We start from the raw sequence: 20,436 nt of genomic DNA, 5'->3' as shown, positions 1-20,436 counted from the left end.
AGCTCCGAAATTAAAATTCTTTCCTGGAATGTGGCAGGACTGAAGAATAAGTTGCCTATACCAGATTGGGGTTCATTTATTTCATCATATGACATATGCATGATGCAAGAAACCTGGGTGGTAAATGAAAGTTCATTTCCTGGTTTTGCTATTTTTGAAATCTTAGCGACTTCAAGTGGTAAAGGAAGACCATCAGGTGGATTGTCTGTCTGGGTTGGTACTCACCTGGGTGTCCAGGCAACGCTCATTGACACCAACTCTCTCGATGTTCAGTGTGTTTTATTAACCTCGTTAAGTAGGCAAAGAATAGCTTTGATTAATGTTTATTCAAGGCCAGTTAAGCGGGGTTTGGAATCTGAGGCTATTAAAACTTTGCTAGGTTTGCTATTGAAGTTTGACTCCTCCACTGTTATAATCCTGTGCGGAGACTTCAGCTGTCATTTTGAGCCTCTTATTGACCCGTCTTTGGGGGACTCTGATGAGGTCGATTCGTCTTGGTCTATTCCGGATCCTATGATGCCCTTAGTTAAGGTTTCGATCCCTCTCGTTTTGCAACTACAGTCGTTGGTACTGACCACCTCATTGCGCGCTTGCAATGGGAGGCTGGAGCCTGACAGGCCTGGTAGAAATACCTTTAACCGTCAAAATCAGTCTTCTGTGATTGACTATGTCTTCATGGAAGCTAGGCATTGGGATAGGTTGCTGGAATTCAGGGTTGTTGACAGGCATGACAGCGACCACAATGCGCTGATTTTATCCCTCAAACCAGGGAGTTTTGGGTTAAACAAGACCCCACCCGCTCAAGTTAGAACTGTATCATCTTTAATAATTTCCAATTGTAGGCGTAGGGTTAAATGGCCTAATTTGCAAGACTCCCCATGTAAACTTGCAAAATTGTATGAAATTGCGTCTCCGTTTATTGCGGAAATGGGGGAATCTGAGTCTGGGGGCAGGGCTCTAGATATACATAATCAGTTGGTAGCCGCACTGAAGGATGTCCTGTGCCCGGTGATGAGGACTAGTCAGTTGCGAACAAAGAAGCACCCGTGGTTCAATGCCCAATGTCGTAAAGCAAAGAAAGCGTTGCTGTTAGCTCTAAAAACCAAAGATGCGGGCTTCATTAGGGTTCAACGTAGCTTGTACAAGAATATAATTGGGAATGCTAAGAGGGAACGGGAGGCCTTTATGTGGGGGGAACTGGGTACAGCACTCTCAGCTAGGGATTTCAAATTATTTTGGTCAATTGTTGCTGTTGGGCCGCATGGTTCCAATTCTGAGCCTGGCCCGAATATTGCCCCAGAATTGTGGAAAAATCACTTTAGTGGTTTATATGGAATTCTTGAGACTGATACCACAAGGTGTGTAAACTTGGAACCAATCCCAAATAACCTTGAGTCTGATGATTTAGTGGGCCAGTCTGGATTTTCTAGGCACGGCGGCTTGGCTGAATCCTTTACCCTTAAGGAGGTGGAGGCAGCCATAGCTAAGCTCTTACCTAATAAAGCCCCTGGGCTGGATAAACTGCCAGGGGATCTTTATCGAACCCAGCCTAAAATCTGGGCTCCTTATCTTGTTGTGTTGTTTAATGGGGTCTTGCAGGGCGCAGATGTGCCACCTACTTGGTTAGGCGCTGAGATCGTCCCAGTTTTTAAAAAGGGTTGCCCCCTCACCCCCTCAAATTATAGACCTATTAGCTTGATCGACACCTCACAAAAGCTAATGGGGAGGATTATTCTTGATAGGATCCTTCGGTGGGTAGAGGAGAACGACATCTTATCTACATTCCAGGCAGGCTTTAGAACCGGTATTTCCACCATAGACCAAATATTTCGCCTGCAGGTACTTTATTGGAAGGCAGCTAAGGTGGAGGGTGGGGCCTCTACCTTGTATTTGTGGATCTACGGGCTGCCTTCGACTTAGTTCCTCGAGCGAAACTATGGAAAGTGCTGGCAGCTCTAGGTCTCCCTTCTTATTTGTTGTCTATCCTGTCTAGGTTACACACCAACAACTACGCTCAGGTTAGGTGTGGCAGGCAAGGCGATCTTACAGATCAATTCCCTGTTAAAAAAGGGGTCCGCCAAGGGTGCGTATTGGCCCCCACGCTATTCAGTCTGTACATTAATGGCCTTGTTGACCATTTGAATGGTGTGGCAGACATCGACGCCCCCAAATTGGCCACAGGAAAGGTACCCGCTCTGATGTTTGCTGACGACACATTGTTGCTGTCTAAAACATCATCGGGTATCCAGAAAGTACTTAATGGCTTTGTGGAGTTCTGTGAGCAGCGGGGACTGGAAATTAATTTGGGAAAAACCAAATTTATGATATTTAACCCCCCCGAAGCAGACACGCCCTAATCCGGTGCTAAATGGCACTCCCCTAGAGAGGGTTGAGGCATTTGTCTATTTGGGTGTTACCCTCACGGAAACATTTTTGTGGAATTCCCAGATTATCAAATCGGCATTAAAGCTCTCACAGCTAGTGAGGGGGATTAGTAAGGTATTAAAGGGGTCAACTTTTAAACCAGTGTCCCCGGCGCTGGAAATCTATTGTCGCCAAGCCAGACCTGCAGTGATCTATGGGGCTGAGCTTTGGGGGCACAAACAATTATTGTCCCTTTCTAGGGTGGAACAAGCTTTTCTGAGGAACTTGGTGGGTTTGCCAGCTAGTACACCTTTGATACCACTTAGAATGGACCTTGGTATGGACTCTATTGAGGAAACTGTCAGTGCAAGACCAGTTATGTACTGGAAGAGGCTGTGGTCAGTCCCAGAGCTGGCCCCTTTTAGAACTGAACTAGCCGAGATATGGCTCTCTCTCAAACATAAGAAGATCCCTTGGCTGGTGTACATTAGGGCCGAAAGCATCAGGCTGGGCACCCCGGACTTGTGGGAAATACCAGACACCTTTTGTCCTAGGGTACCCAAGCGAGAACTCCATGAGTTGATACGTAGGCAGAATTTTCAAACCCTTTTGAGCTCTGCAACCCTGGGTAGGTTGACCACTGAGTTCCTCTTGGTGAAACTGGATTTTAGGATGGAGGATTTTATGGATGCAATTGAACCCCCGTTGGCCAGGAAGTTGTATCTCCGGTTAAGGCATGGCACTTTGCCTATCAGGTCATTTACCAATAAATGGGCAAGGACTAATGAAATTTGCCCTGCCTGCGACTATAAAACTGAGAACATATCTCATGTCTTGTTCTTTTGTCCTGCTTATTCAGTGATTAGAAAATGCTGGCTGACTCCAATCTGCAAGAACCTTACATTTCTCCATTTTTCCCAAGCCTGCAGAACATTAACCTATGATACCCACCCCCCTATTGTATTTGCAGTATCTCGTTATCTTATAGGTATGTGGCGTAGGAGACAATCATTCTTAACTTGATATTTGTGTTATGAAATTATTTTGATCTTAAATTCTTTCGTGGTTTATAACTCTTAGTTTAATCTTCTTTTAATGTTCTATGTCTATTTAATGTATTATTTATATGTGCTGTTTTTGTATTTGCACTTTTATGGTCTTTTGACCGCAATAAAGTTATCAACTGAACTGAACTGAAAAGGGAGTACAAAAAAAGATCTCAAAAGAATTAGGCCGACTGCTTTATGCCCTTCTTCCAAATTCCTTTTTTGTTGTTTCTTTCTTTCCGAGATCTTGTGCTGTTCCTTTCTTTTCCAGTTCTTTTGCAACTAGTGACATGAATTTGACAGTCTTGCAAGACAGTTGGACGGAAGAACCACTGAGGCATTTTATGACGGCCGCTCTGCAGGTCCGGATTTGAGGTTCTCTTAGGATTGACCTTAAGAGTGACGTCCTTAAATTATGTAATACCGGGTAGATGCATAATAGATGTAATAGTGACTCTGCTCCGTTACCGCAGAGGCAGCAGTCCAGGGATGGCCAAGTCTGTAGCCATTTTGGAGTAAGATCTTTATTCTAAAAAAAAAAAAACAGTCTCAGTAAAGTCAATTTTCGCTTGTAGTAGTCTCTGAAGCATTCTTGCAGGTAGGGTTGTGGTTTAATTTGCTTGTAAGTTGGCATCACCGAACATGCATGACTTTTGCCGGCAAGTAAGGCTTTATCAGTTTGTAACGATAATTTTTTAGTAGATTTATTTGTGATTTTTTTTAAACGGTATATGACATAGTTGTTTGGCAGATTCCTCCAGGTTTAGCGATTGAAGTGCTTGTTTTAAAATTTGACATATGGGGCCTCATGTAGGAAGCCAAATACCGGTTGGTAACGGCCGATTTTCGGTAATTATACCGTTACCGACCGGTATTTTGGCTTTTGAGATGTAGGGGGAGAATTTCATGATTCGGTATTTACCGAATCGGTAAAATTACCGAATCGGTAATATTACCGATTCGGTAAATTTACCGATTCGGTAAATACCGAATCATGAAATGAGATGTAGGGGGAGTGTGTGGTGGGTGTGGGGATTCGTTATTTACCACCAACTAAAGGTTGGTGGTAAATGACGAATAGGTGACAAAAAGCATTTTTGTGCACGTTTAAGTGTGCAATGTGGCAGACATACATGCCCTTAGGGCATGTATGTGCGCCACATGTGCACACATGGCCGAATCAGGGGTGCAACAGGGTGTCAATGTGACACCCTGCCACCCTTGCATGTGCTCCCCCATTACCGAATCGGTATTTACCGATTCGGTAATGAGGCATACCTTCCCATCAATGGGAAGGTATGCCTCATTACCGAATCGGTAAATACCGATTCGATAATTACCGAATTTTTCCGATTCGGTAATATTTACCGACTCATTACCTACATTGCATTTACCACTTCATAAATACCGAATCGGTATGATTCGGTATTTATGAAGTGGTAAATGCCAGCCCACCTACATAAGGCCCATGGTGTTTTTGAGCCTTGATTGTATTTCAACCTCCTCCCAGCAGTAGTGAGATAGCATGTTGTCTTCGGCTGCCCTCATTCGCCAGTAATATTTGACCAGGACTCCTTGTCGGGCCTGTATCTGGTTTGTTAGTCCATATTCCAGACGTATCTGCGCCTGAGAAATATGCCACAGGATTAAAAACAGTTTTTTAAATAATCTGGAGTGGACTGTTTCAAAAGTCCACATGGGGGAAATTTTAAATATTGCTTGAATGCTCCACTTTTAATGTTCTGTAGTCAAGGGATTGGTTCCATTAGCCAAAGAGTCATATTCACTTTTTGTGTCCCCTTGGGAGTTTATTCTCGTCTTTTTTATCCGATATTAAGATTTTATGACTGACAGCGTCAAAAGCCGCACATCAGTCTGAAATATTTTTGATCCCCCGAGACGTCCCTCGTCTTTTCCCGTGTGTAGATTACCACGAATGATCAATTGTCACACCAGCCACTTGAGCACTGAGCAGCAAACCAAATCCTGACTTTCTTTTGTCATTATATTAATATATTATTGGACTCAATAAATAAACAGTTGGACCGTTCTAATCCCAGATTCGTAAAGCGCTTTCGCCGAGTAAGGCAGGTTTGAGACTGGATGATATCATGCTATGTTCACGGGAGTTGATGGTAGTTATGTTTATATTGTCTTTCCTTATTATTAGAGAGAAATTCATTTGCCCATTTTCAGCTCTCCCTGTGTACGTTTGTTGACTTTTCATTGTCTCCTCAAATGTACACACTTTTTTATGAACTTGGGCTTCTATTTCATTACTCAATGACAGTAACGTATTGTGACAAAGGTGAGGATTAGGATCTGAGATGTAAAGGTTGTTGCACCAGGTTTATTAAATGAAATTGAATTTAATTGTACAATATCACACGAAATCCCTCCTCACACCCTTAAGCACCCCAAGAGGAACAAGTGAGTGAGGAGAACGATGAGATAAGAAAGGAAAAACATAAAAAAATGTCAAATGCACGCCTAACCAGAAGGTAGAGATAATGGACAGTAAAATTGTCCAGAAACAAAAGGAAGGAAGCCCTGGTAAGGAAAATGCACAACTCTGAAATTACCCTACCTTCCACCAACCAGGATTCTTCTAGATCCTAAAAGGACTTAAGCCACTGAAAGGCTATTCACCATGTACTCACTACATCTACACCCTTTCCTTCCCTCCTCGGGCCAGTCTTTGTATCTGAGACCATCTGGCTCAACGTTGCTCAACACCATCCTATTCTTTTGAACCTTGCTGTGGTAAAATTGTTATTTACATATTTTACGTGTTATTTGTTTATCTACAGATTTTGTAAGGCACTACAGTCACTTTAGAGTGCTGTAGCAAATTTTTAAGTAGAAACTGGGTAGGGTAGTTGGCTTAACTGGAAACAACGAAGATCTATAATGCAAAAATCCTCAGACAGTGACATTCTGTTAAGATGTCAAGAGACATGCCCGTCTGAATGGCTTCTTTTAATACATTTTCTGAAACACAGATGTTTAACTTCTGACTTCAGAAAGGGGTGCAGCTTGTTCCACAGTTTGGGTCCTTGTGCTCCAATGGAAATGCCTTTATGTATTAGTAGTTTGAAATCTCTTTATTGTTTCTGATTGGAAGATCACATTTAAGGTCTCTGGTTGTGGTGTAGTAAGTGGACTGTTTTCGTAAGTATCCCATGACTTTGTCCCAGAAGAGCCTTATTCATGGAACATGGCTCACCCTGCAGCAGGCGGACTGTCTGCAGCACCCATTTCCCTTTTTCTGAGGTTGCAGCTGGCATCTGGCAACCTGTTTCTGCACTCTCCGATCTGCCTGTAGATTATTGTGAAGTTTAGTGTAAATGATGCAGTAATCAATGTGCACTGTCAGCAAACCACAGTTTCGTTCTGCATGTGTTAATTTGAAAGCGAGGGGGAAAAATTGCAGCATGGAAAGCTGGAAATTGGAACTTTTCCTCCATACATTGATCTGGGTGGTAGAGATGACCCCTGGTTATTTTACTTCTTGAGAAGAGGTTTGCATGAAGAAGAAGTTCAGGACTTTCAAACTGGGAGGATCGAAACCAATCCCATTGCCATTCAAAGTGGCAGGATTTGAGGGCCCTACCGTACACCTACCATTAAGATTTCACTTTCTGATCCATTAATGCAGCTTATTATTATAATTGTTGTTGCTGTGATTATTATTGCTTTATTGTTATTATCCCTACTAATCTCTATCCATGGGTGTGATATTGCTGGACATTTTACAATTAAGTGCACTTGTGTTCGTTCCTAAACTACAAAAAAAATATGTTTTTCATTGCCATCGCACAGAATGATGCCGCCTCTTACTTAGTCCCCATGAAAATTAAACAAACCGTTTTATTTAAGGACGAAATGTAAGACAGAAAGTGTCAGTAGCCTGAAAGCAGGCGCCATGGTTAAGTAGCCTTGCTGTAATTTCCCATCTTCCTCCTAGCAGATTGTGATGCAAAGCTGCACATATTACAGACGCACATTCCTGTCTCCAGCTAGTCACATTACAGGTAATGACCATATGGTCATTATGAGATGAGATGTGCTGTCTGTTGTATTTATATTCCTCAAGCATATTGTTCCTTCAGCTTCACAGTATTTTAAACTATTTCAAAGGGAAAAAATGTGTTCCCTCTTGCTTCCGGTTGTCCTATCAAGTGTAACCTTGGACCCTTATAGAGCAATTAGACCAGCCTCTATCCCCTCCTTTGTAATGAGGTTTCTTGCATTTCTGAGTCTATAACCCTTTAGTCTTCCCTAATGGGACATCATTATTCCGTGCGAAACAATGTAAATGTAAATGAATATTCTCATTAACAAGTCACAGAGAAACCTTTAGCGGTAGCACGGTGGTAATTCGGCTTGTTATTTCTCTGGTATTCCAGGCAGGTTTTTATTTTATAATTCATTATTAGTATTCTCAATTACTCGTGCTTTAATTTTGCATGTCTTTTATAATCCAGTGTTCGACTAGTTCAACCATGTCCTTGTTTGATTCTCCAGGAGCCACCTGTTAAACGTTCAAGGTCTCTGTCCCCAAAGAGCTCTTTCCGAGAGTCAGAGGAGCAAAGGAAGCTTAAAATAGCTGTACGAAGGAATGAGGAGCTGGAGAAGACATTGCAACTAAAGGTGAATATCAAAAAAAATATGACTGTATTCTAACCTTGAATGAATCTACGGGTGGTGCACTAAAATTATAGTTTACAGTGGGAAAGATCATCTGGTCCTTGTACTGGTATTAATTGAATTGGGACAGTTTTCGGTGTCAATTTTTCTTATGGATGATTTGTTTACATTTCTGTCTGCTGTTATGAACGCGTTCTGATATTTTTCCATGGGCTGCAGTACAACAGGCTTCGTGGAAGGAGTGAATTCTGTTCTCAGATGATTTGTTTATTTAATTTCTATTAATGAGTTTATACATTTTTGTTGTGGGCAGTATTGTCTTAACAAGAACATACCGCATTACCTGAAGTTATTTATGTTTGAAACGGCAACTGTAGTTTCTGTAATAGACTATTAAAACGATTTGGGAGAGCATAATTAATGCTGTTCTTTTGTTGGTTTAATCAAGTATTGTTTGTATGTTTTTACTGAATGGCAAACAGATCTCCTATGTTTTTCTACATGGCTGACCTAGGTAAGGATTAGAGGCGGTCTGTTTACAATAAGCCACCTGTAGGAAGGGTTTTGTGCGCAACTGGTTGGTTTAGACTGAGTACAATCTGGCAGTAATATGCCAATCACTTTAAGTTGCAGTGAAGGAAATGGTGAATGGCAGTGGGCACATTGGAATATTTGTTATTTAATACTGTGTATGGGTGACACTTCTATGCGTGCCAGTTATGCAGATTTTTATGACAGAGACTTATAACCGCAGATTCCTCACCTTAGAATATTCCCCAGGCGTCAGACTGGATCCAAAAAAATCTTGAGCAGTACCTCTGCACACCAGTGAGTGATGTTGAGGGGCTCCGCATCTGCGTAATTTGTCTCAGAAGTGACATGTGGTGCCTATATAGGCACTATCCCGGCGTTCTGACATCAGTTTCTTTCTTTCTGGGCCAACAGCGTGGATCCGGAGAGCTACCGTGGCATACTTGGTTTGCCTGTGGTGCTTGGAGTCGGGCCACTGCCCCAAGGCCTGCCCTGACTAAAAGTCCATGCATCTGAAGGCGATTGACAAGCGAGCAATGAAGATCCTAGAGGCATGACAGAAGGCTCCGCTTCGATCCCGAGGTAAATCTCCGGCCCGTTTCCGTAGCAGATCCTGCCAATGGTTGTCATCCCATTCAAAGTCTTTGTCATCTCAGACGGGTAATCTTAAGAAGCACAAGAAGTGGTGGAGGCCTTCTTCACTTCCCCTAGCAAGCACCGTGCTTTTAGGCCCCGCTCCCGTACTCCACCTGTGGAGCCAGTGTCCGGGTCGACTCCACACTACCCCGAGTTCCCCAGAGCTAGAGCGACTCCTTCCCAATTTAAGGAGTTCTACGATACCATGCACTCAATTGTGACCATGACTCCCTCTGGGGTGCCTTCCAGCCTCACGGAGCAGAGAGGTGCCCCAGCTGGATTACTGTCAGCAGGCTCGCTCGGGATGCCAGCCGGGCCCTCTGTATTGGCCCCTGGATCCAAGCTAATGCTGATTATGTGTCTCCTTCTGCCCAAACTCCAGCCCACCGATGCAGTCTCTGGCCTCTATTGAAGAAGAACCTATTCTCCTCTCTGACCCCAAGACCGTGAGTCCTCGACACCAGCGCAGCCTGGATTGCGTCAACCCTCACTATGCTTGCCTGGACAGGCCCTCTTTTCCAGAAGGAGGGGATGATGATTAAGGTTATGGCCTCCTGGAGGACAACTCCTACCAGGTGGAAAACTGGTATAAGGAGCTGGGTGACATCAGTTACCTGGACTCCTCTCAAGACTCTGGCTTGATTTTTCCTCCTGACCCTGCCCTGGAGGAAGGTGCATCTTTCGCAACAGTGATGCACAGGGCAGCGTAGGTCCTTGACCTAAAGCCAACCTCCATCGAGGTCAAGGCCAACATCTTGACAGCGGTGCTTCAACCTGGGGCAAGCTGTGCGGAGCCCCTACTCACCTTTAATGAGGTCCTCACTGATTTTCTGCTGTGGGCCTGGGCTAAACCTTGCATGGGGCTACTGTGCACAGAATGACTGCCTGCCGACACCTTAACCCCCTCCCCCGGAGACCCAGTCTTCCTTTCCCAGCACCCCTCTCCCGAGAGCTTGGGGATACAGGTCTTAATAGCCAACTTCCCCACTGGATAGGGAATCTAGGGTCTAGATACTTTTGGAAAGAGGATCTTCTTTTTCAACAACTTGGCATTGTGGTCGGTGAACACTACATGTCTCTTGGGCTGATTCTCCTGTGCCTTGTAAGATTCGGTTGCTCAGCTGCTGTAGATCCTCCCCAAGGAGGGCTGGCCCATTCTCAACCAGGCACTGGCTAATGACAAGGAGCGTCGAAGTTCACCATTCGATGTGGATTGGCCACTACTGACTCACTTGCCTGGGCCATGACCTCTACAGTGGCAGCTGGCATGGTACTCGAGGGATTCAAAGAGCTGATTCACCACCATATCATTGAGCCTCTCCTTGTGTGCCTCCCAACAGCAGCAGTCCTTTCGTCCCCTCTATAGCCAACACCCGGGGCTCCCATGGGCCTCTGCAATACAAACCTTACCACCTAGGCCAGCAAACTTAACAGACCTTTCGTGGTCGGGATTGCAGATCCCATAGAGGACCCACACTCAGCTTAGTGTCCAGTCCCTCGTCCACCAGACTCCTACAGCCTCAAATCCACTTTTATGGGTCCTCCACGCAGCACAGCCATCCTATTGATGGAAGGATTAAGTACCACCTGTCACAATGGCAGGCAATAATTTCTGACAAGTAGATGCTCCAAATTGTGTAGAGGAGTTTGACCCTGCCCAGCCTGGAAAATCCACCACCTTTGCCACTGTTAAAAGAACGGCTGACGTAGGATCATCCCTTTTTGCTCCTACAGGAAATGCAGCCTCCTTTGGCCAAAGGAGCCAGCAAGAGCGTACTGGCCTCAGATGTAGGCCGTGGTTGCTTTTCCAGCTTCTTTCTTGTGCCAAAAAAGGACAAAGGCCTTTGTCCTATACTGGATCTTTGCTCTCCCTACTCCTGGTTCCCTGAGACTTGGTGGTAATGTTGGAACTTCAGGATGCATATTTCCACATTCCCGCCCACAGGTATTACATGTGGCTCACGGTAGGCAACAAACATTTCTACTTCGCCGTGCTCCCCGTTCGGCGAATCGGTGCCCCCAGGTGTTCATGAAAGTGATGACGGTGGTTGCAGTACATCTGGTGTCTCAGTCTTTCCCTACCTCCATAACTGGCTTTTGAATGCTGGGTCTCCCCAAGCAGCCTTCACCACCTCCAGACTACGTTGAACCTCTTGCACTCTCTGGGATTCACTATCAACATGCAAAAGTAGCACCTGACTCCCTCTCAGATGCCCCCTTTCATCTGAGACATTCTGGACACGATACAGTTCCACACCAATCACCCGGAGCTTAGAGTCCAGGACATTCAAGCTATAATCCAGATGTTTCAACCTCAGTTCTGGTTTTCGCTTAGATTGACTCAGAGAATGCTGGGCCTGATGGCCTACTGCATCCTGCTAGTGAAGCGCACTCTGTGGCATATGAAGGTTCTGTTGTGGGATCTGAAGTACCAGTGGGCACAACACCAGAGTAATCTTTCCAACCTGGTCAAGATTTCAGGGAAGACTGCAAAGGTTCTTCATTGATGGTTGACAGACCGAGATTGGTCCAACAGCAGATTCCTTTACCTAGCCGAGCTGACAGTATTGCCCAACTTGTCACTCCTGGGTTGAGGTGGCCACTTGGGAGAGGTGGAGATCAGAGGATTCTGCTCTCTAGCAAAATTCCAGCTCCACATCAACCTTCTGGAAGTTTGGCTTGTCTGCTTGGCATCATAAGGCCTTCCTCCCATCCATTATGGGAAGGCTGGATCAGTTGTTCAAGGAGAACAACACTGCCATGTGGTGTTGCAACCAACAGGGCAGGGTAGTCTTGTGGACCATGTGCCAGGAGGTCCTGCGTATCTGGATGTGGCTGGAGCATCTGGACATCTCCCTGGTCGTGCAGCACCTGACGAGATCTCTGAAGGCCAGGGCAAGGAAACTCAGCCTTTGATGCCTTGTGGATCGCAAATAGCATCTATATCCTGAGGTGTCATAATGCCTCTTCTGATGATAGGGAGAACCTTGGTTCGATCTATTTGCCACCGACGTGAACGCAGGATATCAGTGATCCAGCGGGTTACCAGCTAGATATACTCACAAACACACATACTCACCTGGACCCATTAAACACACATACACATGAGCTAGTAAAATTCTGCTGGGGTCAATTTGTTGTACTAATACCTATAAGATGAATTTACCTTATCATTTCTTACCAGACCTTTCCGACCGAATATACTTTCCTCTGGTTAATGGACCTTTTAGTTAACTTTTGTAGGTAAAATTAGACATAAAATAAAATCTTTTAAATAACCACAGACTCTGGAGAGTTTTAAATGTTTATCTAGTTAAATTCATGTGAGCCAAACACCCAAATGCAATTCGTACACCGTTTCTTCAAGGAAGGAAATCAGATTTAAGTCAGATAAACCGTTAAACAATGTTATTACGATGACAGTACCTGAATAGGAAGAAACAGAAAGAGCAATACATTGACATATTACACAGCATTATAGTTACCTAGGATGGTGTGGAAACCAAACCCTTGGCCAAGGGGCTGGAAAGAGTCTCCTGGGACAGATCAGGTGACGAAGGTTCAGGACAGGATTCAGGGACAGGATAGATGGCCTCTTCTAGATACGACGCCTGTGTCGCACCCCTCTGACACTATGTTCCTCCTCGATTCTTCCGCAATCATCTTCTATTATGTGCCTCCTCGGTTCTTCCGCGATCATCTTCTAATTAATTTGCTCAAATTCTAAGTCTGGATATTGATTCTTCTTTAGCATTTATTCAGCTCTCGGACAGCATCCCGGTCTCTCAGCATTCTGGTCTCGCTGCGCATAACTAACTAAACTACCTCAATTATACTTTTCTAATGGCATGTACCACACCTAAATATTTCAAATTTATGAAACTCCTACTTCTGATTGGACAGGAAAGGGCAGATGATCATCACACCATGCTAAGTTTTAATACATTTCTTTAGTCTATTGTTCAGCGTTCCCGCCACTTAATTTATTTTCCAAAGCTTTATTTCCCACCCGCATTTCACATCTTTATCAATATAAAGTATACGATTTAAAATCTGCTCATTCATTCACTCAGGATGTACGATGTTGGTTTAAAACAAGGTTGTCTTCTGGCTCCCCTGCTGTTCTCCCTGTATATTGTTGATCTTCCAACTTCGCTTGCATCTTGTGTTGGCATAGCCCCGGTAGTGGGGGGTTATCCTATAGCCTGCCTTTTATACGCTGACGATATTCTAATCCTAGATCTAACTCCTAAAGGTTTAGCTAATCGTCTGCAGGCTTTACATGATTTTGCTGAGTCCCACTTCTTGAGGATAAATGCCACAAAAAGTAAAATTATGTGCATTACAGGGAGGAAAAAATCGAAATCTGAGAATTTTGGCTGGTCAGTAGGTGGTCAGAAATTGGAGGTGGTTAAAACATATACCTTTTTAGGAAGAATAATTTCTGCAAACCTGAGTGAGAGGCAGCATATTGATAACAACTCTCGTAAAGCCCTGTCTCAAGGCAAAAGCTTGAGTGCTCTTTATTCCGCCACAGGGAGAAGACACTTTGCTTGTTTACTCGAGGTTTATAAGGCAAAAATCCCTTCAACCCTCCTATATGGAATAGAATTGGTCGATTTAAAACACTGGGGTTTTCTACATGTGATTGAAGGAAAATTATTAAGGTCTTTAACCACTCTGAATTCTGCTTGCTCTACAGCTGCTCTTAGACTTGAATTTGGTCTACGTAGCAGTTGGGTACAGGGCCTGTCTGCATTAGTACGTTGGGTCGCCAGCCTTGCCAGAGGAGAAATGGGGACTCTGAGATCCCTTCTCAAGAGAGAATTATTGGGAAGTTTTAAAGAGCACTCTCAAATTGTTAGGAATTTCAGAAAGGCTGTGGCACTTCTTGAATTAGATGAGAGTTCTATTTTTACTATTTCTCCTTCCCAACTAAAATCTCTTTTGAAACAGGCTTCCTGGACTCTTTGCTTCATGCTGGATAAAGAATCCATGACAGCTAAGAAGCGAAGCGTCCTTTTGTTTAATACATATTCAAGGAAGCTTGTTCAACCTTACGTATTTTGGAATTTATCACACGACATTCGGAGATTTTGGTTTCTCTTGAGGCAAGATCTATTGCCTCTTAATACTCTTTTGGCTAAATGGTATGGGTCTTCCCCCTCATGTAATTTTTGTAATATGTCTGCACAGGATTGTACTCACGTATTGTTTATTTGTCCTGCATTGCGTTCACTTCGTTTAAAGTGGCTAAGATCAATTTGTTTACAATTGGGTATTCTTGATGCGAATTCTTTTTTAAAGGCTTTATATACTCCTCCTAATGAAATGTTTTGCTTCAATATTTTTAACTTTTTTAAAGGTTTTTTAGATATTTATTGATGAAATAAGGAGGTCTGTGTCGTAGTATGTCCTTTTTAATGGAGAGTGTTGTAATTGTTTTCTTTTTTCTTTTTTCTTTTTATGACGGAATATGTAAATGTATTTTGTGTATTTTGTTTATGTGGCCCTCTTCGGAGTGCCAAAACATAATAAATAATTGAAAATAATTGAATGTACGATGCTTCACAGGACATGTTGCTATTGTGGCCTTGGCTGAGGTTCAAGAGCATCATCATGGTTCCTGGCAGGTTACGAGTGCGCATGCGCTGGGTATCACATGACATATAGACTTTAGTATTGCTCTTAGGCCCAAATACGAACTAAATAGAGTCAAAGAAAACATATTCGAAATCAAAATAAAATGATTTCACTGTATACCACCTATCCCTACTCTAATCCCATTTACTTATAAAAATCTTTCGCATTAGCATTTTAATAAAGTTGCAGGTTTAGTTTCAGCAAAAGCATGCGCATTAACATGTGAGTTTCAAGCGCCCATACTAAAAGCGATTGCGCAGCTGCAAAGATTTCCCTCCAAGGAAAGACTCGTCATTACTACGTAGATGTAGTTGACGCATGCACAGTACAGAATTCTGCGTTAGCAGCCATTTTAAATCACACTCGGGTTACTTGTTAGTACGACACATATGCAAACTTCCCCTAAACTTAAATGTATAAAACTGTAATGCACGTTAGTATTCACAAATACAATTATTAGGATATAGGAGTTATTTTGAGAAGATTGCATCCAAGCAAGTCTCTTTTATACGACTCCTTGCTCCATCATCAGCGATTCTGCACGTTGGAATTTCAAAGCCAGCTCTCACTCAGACATGCATTCCGTTTAGACATAAACCTATGACTCCTATTCGCCTTTCTGCTGATACCGCTTGTAGCCCGAGTTCTCATGAAAAACAGGTCAAACTGAGCCAAGCCATCTTAGAGGCTCCAGACTGGGCAAGCAGAGATTGGTATCCCAAACTCCTGAACACATCTGTCCTCTGATCAGGCTGCCCTTTCAGGAGGACCTCCTTTCCCAGCAGCAGGGCCCTGCACCACATTCTGCACTTACTCTGCCTTCATGCGGGAGATTGAATGAAGACAGTTGAATGAGGAATCTGCAGTTAATTGTGGAGTCTGCGGTTGGATATAGTCTCTAACAGAAAAGGCATTCCCAAAGGTAAGTAAATTGTTCATCAAGCCCTACTCTGAGTTGCTAATGACCATTTGAAAATGAGAAAGCGGTTCATGTTGAACCACTATAACTTTGTATAAGTAGGCATCAGAGAAGCTTGCAACTACCAGTTGGTAAAATGCTAGTTTCTCTATCATTATGTGATATCGTTTCAGCAGTTGTGTTCCAATGTACAGTTCCATGTAGGCCTCTCTACCTGCATTCCAAGTATATGCACTGAACTGGTATACAAACCTAATGGCATAAGTGTGACCCGCCTTGTAAATAATGATTAAGAGGGAAGTGTGTAACTGAATGAGCAAGGCGTTTTGGATAAACCAGCCTTCGATAATAAGATGGGTTGGACGAGTCGAAGTCACTAGCCAAGAAAAAGGTGGGTCTTAAGGGAATGTCGAGAGCTAAGTTAGTAAGCTGTCAGCAGTATTACGTTTAGAACTTTTCAGGATCATGGCATGAAAATTCTTTTTTCAGCGCATTAGATAACTTGGTTTCTTAATTACTAGGTATAGTTACCTTTTATTTCTGGTGGCAAGTGATGTTTATTTGTCCTTCACTTTGCAGGGTAAGCAGAGGGGAGTGGCCTTTTGTGTTAAGTGCAGACTGTGAAGTAGATTCTGGCTTCTTGTAGAAACCATTGCGCCTTTTATTGTAAAATTTCAATTTGAAAGAACCCAGTTTCCACTGCAGATCAACAAGCAGTAGAAAGTTATAGTATTATGCATCATTGTAACAATTATACATCCAATTTGGGTAACCTCAAAATGCCCTTCATGTTATGTTATGTTAAAATATTTGTAAAGCGCATGGCTGCCCCAGCAACGGGGCGTCCCAGAGCTAGTCTCAGAAAGGACGGCAGAAGAAGGTATGCAGAGGATTAAGCAGAGAAAAGCCAGGTCTTCACTGCCCTTCTGCAAGCCCAATGATTCTGAATTAAATGCTCACATTATGCCCGCACTCTCATAATGCACCCACACAAAAACCTCTATTTCTGCGTTGTTGGTTGTTAATATAAGCAGCTTAGAGAAAGGGATGCTTATGCTATTGGCTGCTATGTTTTCCAAGGCCTTAGGACAAGTGAGGACTAAAGATTTAATCTGAGACTAACAAGTTAATTGTGAGCATGGAAATACTTGCTGCCACGAGAAAGCTCAAATTAAGGGGTTGCTGGATCAAAATAAAAATGTCAGGTATAGAGGGCATTTTGTGTGCACAAAGCCGGTGATTGTGGTTGAAAATAGGGGCACGGTTATTCAGAGTAATAAAGTTTTGAATTCGATGGTAACTGATTGTCGCTAAAGCAAAGGCCTCGGCTGGTTGAGCAGAAGGCTTGGCTCACCTGCTGAAATATATTAACGTCCCCCACAATGTGCAGTTTCCCCAATGCGTTTGACTTGTTATCATGCAATACTAATTGCAACGCTGGGATGAATAACAAATGGCAAACAAATGATCAAGAAATGTAGATGACACCGAAAGCAAATCACTGTATTTAGAATAATCCCATGTACGCCACTTAGGGTCACAAACATGCGTAAATTTAAGGGGGAGACAGTATTTACGGTCATAAGGAAGATCACAGTTTGGACAGAAATGAAGAAATTTAACTTAATTCATTCTGGAGGACAACTGATACTAATAATGGGACCTAATGAACTTCTTTGGGTGGAGAGCAGTGTATTTGAAAAGTTCAGTGACTGCTCCCCCTTGGATCTACAGAGGTTACTCATTGAATTTGCTCAGTTTTATGCAGAATCTTGGCTTGAAAATTAATATAAGTAAATCTTTTTTAATGAAGCTTGGGAAAAGAGTTACAAACTGCTGCAACATTTTAATTGAGACCACTAAAATAATGCACACACAATCATTCTCTTACTTGGGTATTTTATTTCATCAAGAGGGGAACTGGAAGGGCGCGATTAAGTCCAGAAGGCTCCAATTTGTTAACAGCTTTGCGGCCTTTCCCAACTTCTCCAGGAAGCTGAGTATCAAGCATCCAAGGGAAATGATGACCATATACAAGGCTAAATGCTGGCATACTGCTATGTACGGGTCAGAGCTGTGGGGCCATGTTAACGTTGATTCCTTACAGCTGGTAGAAAACACCTACTCAAGGAATCTCCTCTCCCTCCCAAAAAGTTCTTCCACCTTTGTCTGCCATTCTGAACTGGCCGTTCCCTACTTAGCAGATTTGATTAAGATTCAGCCTGTTCTGCTCAGACATAAGATCTGGACATTTGAGCACACTGAGCTTAATTGCTATGTTGTAAAGGATTGTCTTAGATCCGTGTCTGCTCTTAAAATTCCCTGGCTTAAATTTGTCAGCCATTTCCTGTCTGACATCGGCCATCCTGAGTACTTTGACCACCCAGATATTTTGAATAGTATCTCTAGAAAAGCATTAAAGCTAGAATGTAATTCATTACTTGAGGAATTGAGGTTGTCTTTTGAGATTATCAAACCTTCCGTCCTGACGAACCAACGGATTTTACAACACACGGTATGCAACCCTATTTAGTAAATGTATACAATACACAGCATAGATTTGTTCTGACACGCTTCTGGTTGTACATCTTTCACTGCTTATCCAGTTTTCCCACCACGCAGAGTACCATGCATATCCTCTTTTTTTGTAAGTATTACTCAGATGTGAGGAATTGTTTAATCAAGCCCCTGTTAAAACCTCTAAGATTTGTGTAATGTCGAGCAGCTTTTATTTACTTGCAATCCCTTCCAAATCTGTATACATGTGCTGTTTTGTCTCGGTTTTTATGGCCTGTTATTAGGCAGAGGAAGCTGTTGTAGAAATGTTATCGACAGAAGGAATATGTATTTGTCTGTTTCTAACTATATGGCATTTGTTTTTATTCTCTTTCTTAGTTTTTAACTTGAATAGTGTTACATATTTTTGTTGGCTTTTATGATTCACTAAGTGATATCGAATAAAGCCTATTTTCGATTAGACTGCTTTTGTTGCCTTTTTGCTGTGTTCAGGGGCCTACATCATCGTAAGCCCAGCTCTAGTTCTGTCCACATCCTTTCTTCTCTCCACTGCTGGTGACAAAAGCTACAATGAGGATATTAGTGAATCTAGCTGCAAGAGATACAGGTGTAGCAAATAGAGTCATCGCCAGCCATTATATAAAAACAAAATAAACAGTTAACACCCTGGTGGGTTGGTGAGTGGGTGTCTAGGGCATTTATGAAGCATGGAAAGTATCCAATGGCTGAATAAACTATACTGATTACACATTCCACAAGGTCTTTTAGGACCCTTTTTTCCCTAATGCGCTATACAGGAACAGAAATTAGAACAAGAAAACTGAACAAAAGTCATGCACAAGTACAAGCTCAGGTTTAGGGCAGATCCCAAAACTATCTATTGCACCTGGTAAAGAAACGCCTGTAGAAGCATCTTTACCGAGGAGTGCCTTCTGAGGCTAATGAACTAAGAGGTCAGTCAGCAAAGAACTTTGACCTAAAATAAAGCAGGTTGAGTATACAACGTCTTGCTGTGCAGCGTCTGCTCAGAACTTCAGGTGTCTGATGGCACTCAATCAATACCTGAGGGTTTTACAGGCAGAGATATATTAAATTCTTATAGTGCTGCTTTGACAAATTTGCTGTGCTGGTGATCCCATCTGCATTGGTTCCTGACTACTGTGAGCCACCCGAGTCCGTACTGGTTCAGTTTACAATTTAAGTTGGCCTAGCTCAGGAGTTGCTGTTTATGGCTGCCAGGGATTGTGTGTTTCAAGACAGTGAGGCTGAGTACAGTTCTAATTGCACCTCTCTGTATGGGAAGAACTGCATTATATTATAATCTCTTCAAATAGGTTACTTATGCTTGAAAACAAAATATTCTGTGTTAAAATTTGGCTGTCAGTTATTGTCATCATCCTCATCAAAACGGTTAGCAAAGCCTCAGCACTGTTACGCTGTGGAGTAGATGATAGAGAAAAATCATAAGCCTAGAAGCCTATCCCCTGGTTCTTGTGAAGTCCTTGGCTCTCCACAGGCTCTCTGTAAGCTAAGGCCTTCAGTAGCAGAAGCAAATCAAATCTATTAATCGCCTTGATCAAACAACAGTATTTAAAACTAATATGCTACTCTTGCTAACAAACTAGTACTATCAAAGTCATCAGGGAGAGACTGTCTCTTCTGTGCTAGGCCTCTTGACTCAGGATGAACTAGCTGAAATACATAGCGACACAGATAACTCTGCAGATAACTCGGTGTTGGAGAGCTGGATCCTCTAAATAGAAGTTAAATCAAATCCATTTACTTCATTCAGTTACTCTGGATGCGATACATTTGATCCTCTCCTCTCTGGTAATTGTTATCGACACATAGGGCCTCATGTAGGTAGCTAAATACCGGTCGGTAACGGCCGAAATTCGGTAAATATCCCGTTACCGACCGGTATTTAGCTATTTGGGATGTAGGAGGCATAATTCAGGATTCGGTAAATTACCGAATCGGTAAAATACCGAATCGGTAAATACCGAATCCTGAATGTAGGGAGCACTCTAAAGAGTGCCAATTAGAATTAAGAATTCGTTATTTACCACCAAATACAGGTTGGTGATAAATAACGAATACCTTGCAAAACGCAATATTTTGCAGATGTAA

General features: G+C 42.8%; 1 protein-coding gene across 1 annotated transcript in view; it reads left to right on the top strand.

Moving 5' to 3' along the window:
* Positions 1-20,436, top strand: part of CNTLN (centlein) — a 1,182,709-nt gene that overhangs the window by 576,241 nt on the left and 586,032 nt on the right. Inside the window, exon 11 of the mRNA XM_085634784.1 lies at positions 7,938-8,063. Coding sequence (XP_085490910.1) covers positions 7,938-8,063 — 126 coding nt within the window. The remainder of the gene's footprint in view (positions 1-7,937; positions 8,064-20,436) is intronic.

This window comes from Triturus cristatus, chromosome 2_1 (assembly GCF_964204655.1).
Source record: "Triturus cristatus chromosome 2_1, aTriCri1.1, whole genome shotgun sequence".
Classification (NCBI taxonomy): domain Eukaryota; kingdom Metazoa; phylum Chordata; class Amphibia; order Caudata; family Salamandridae; genus Triturus; species Triturus cristatus.
Note: the sequence above shows the minus strand (reverse complement) of the source record. Positions and strands in the feature narration are given on the sequence as shown.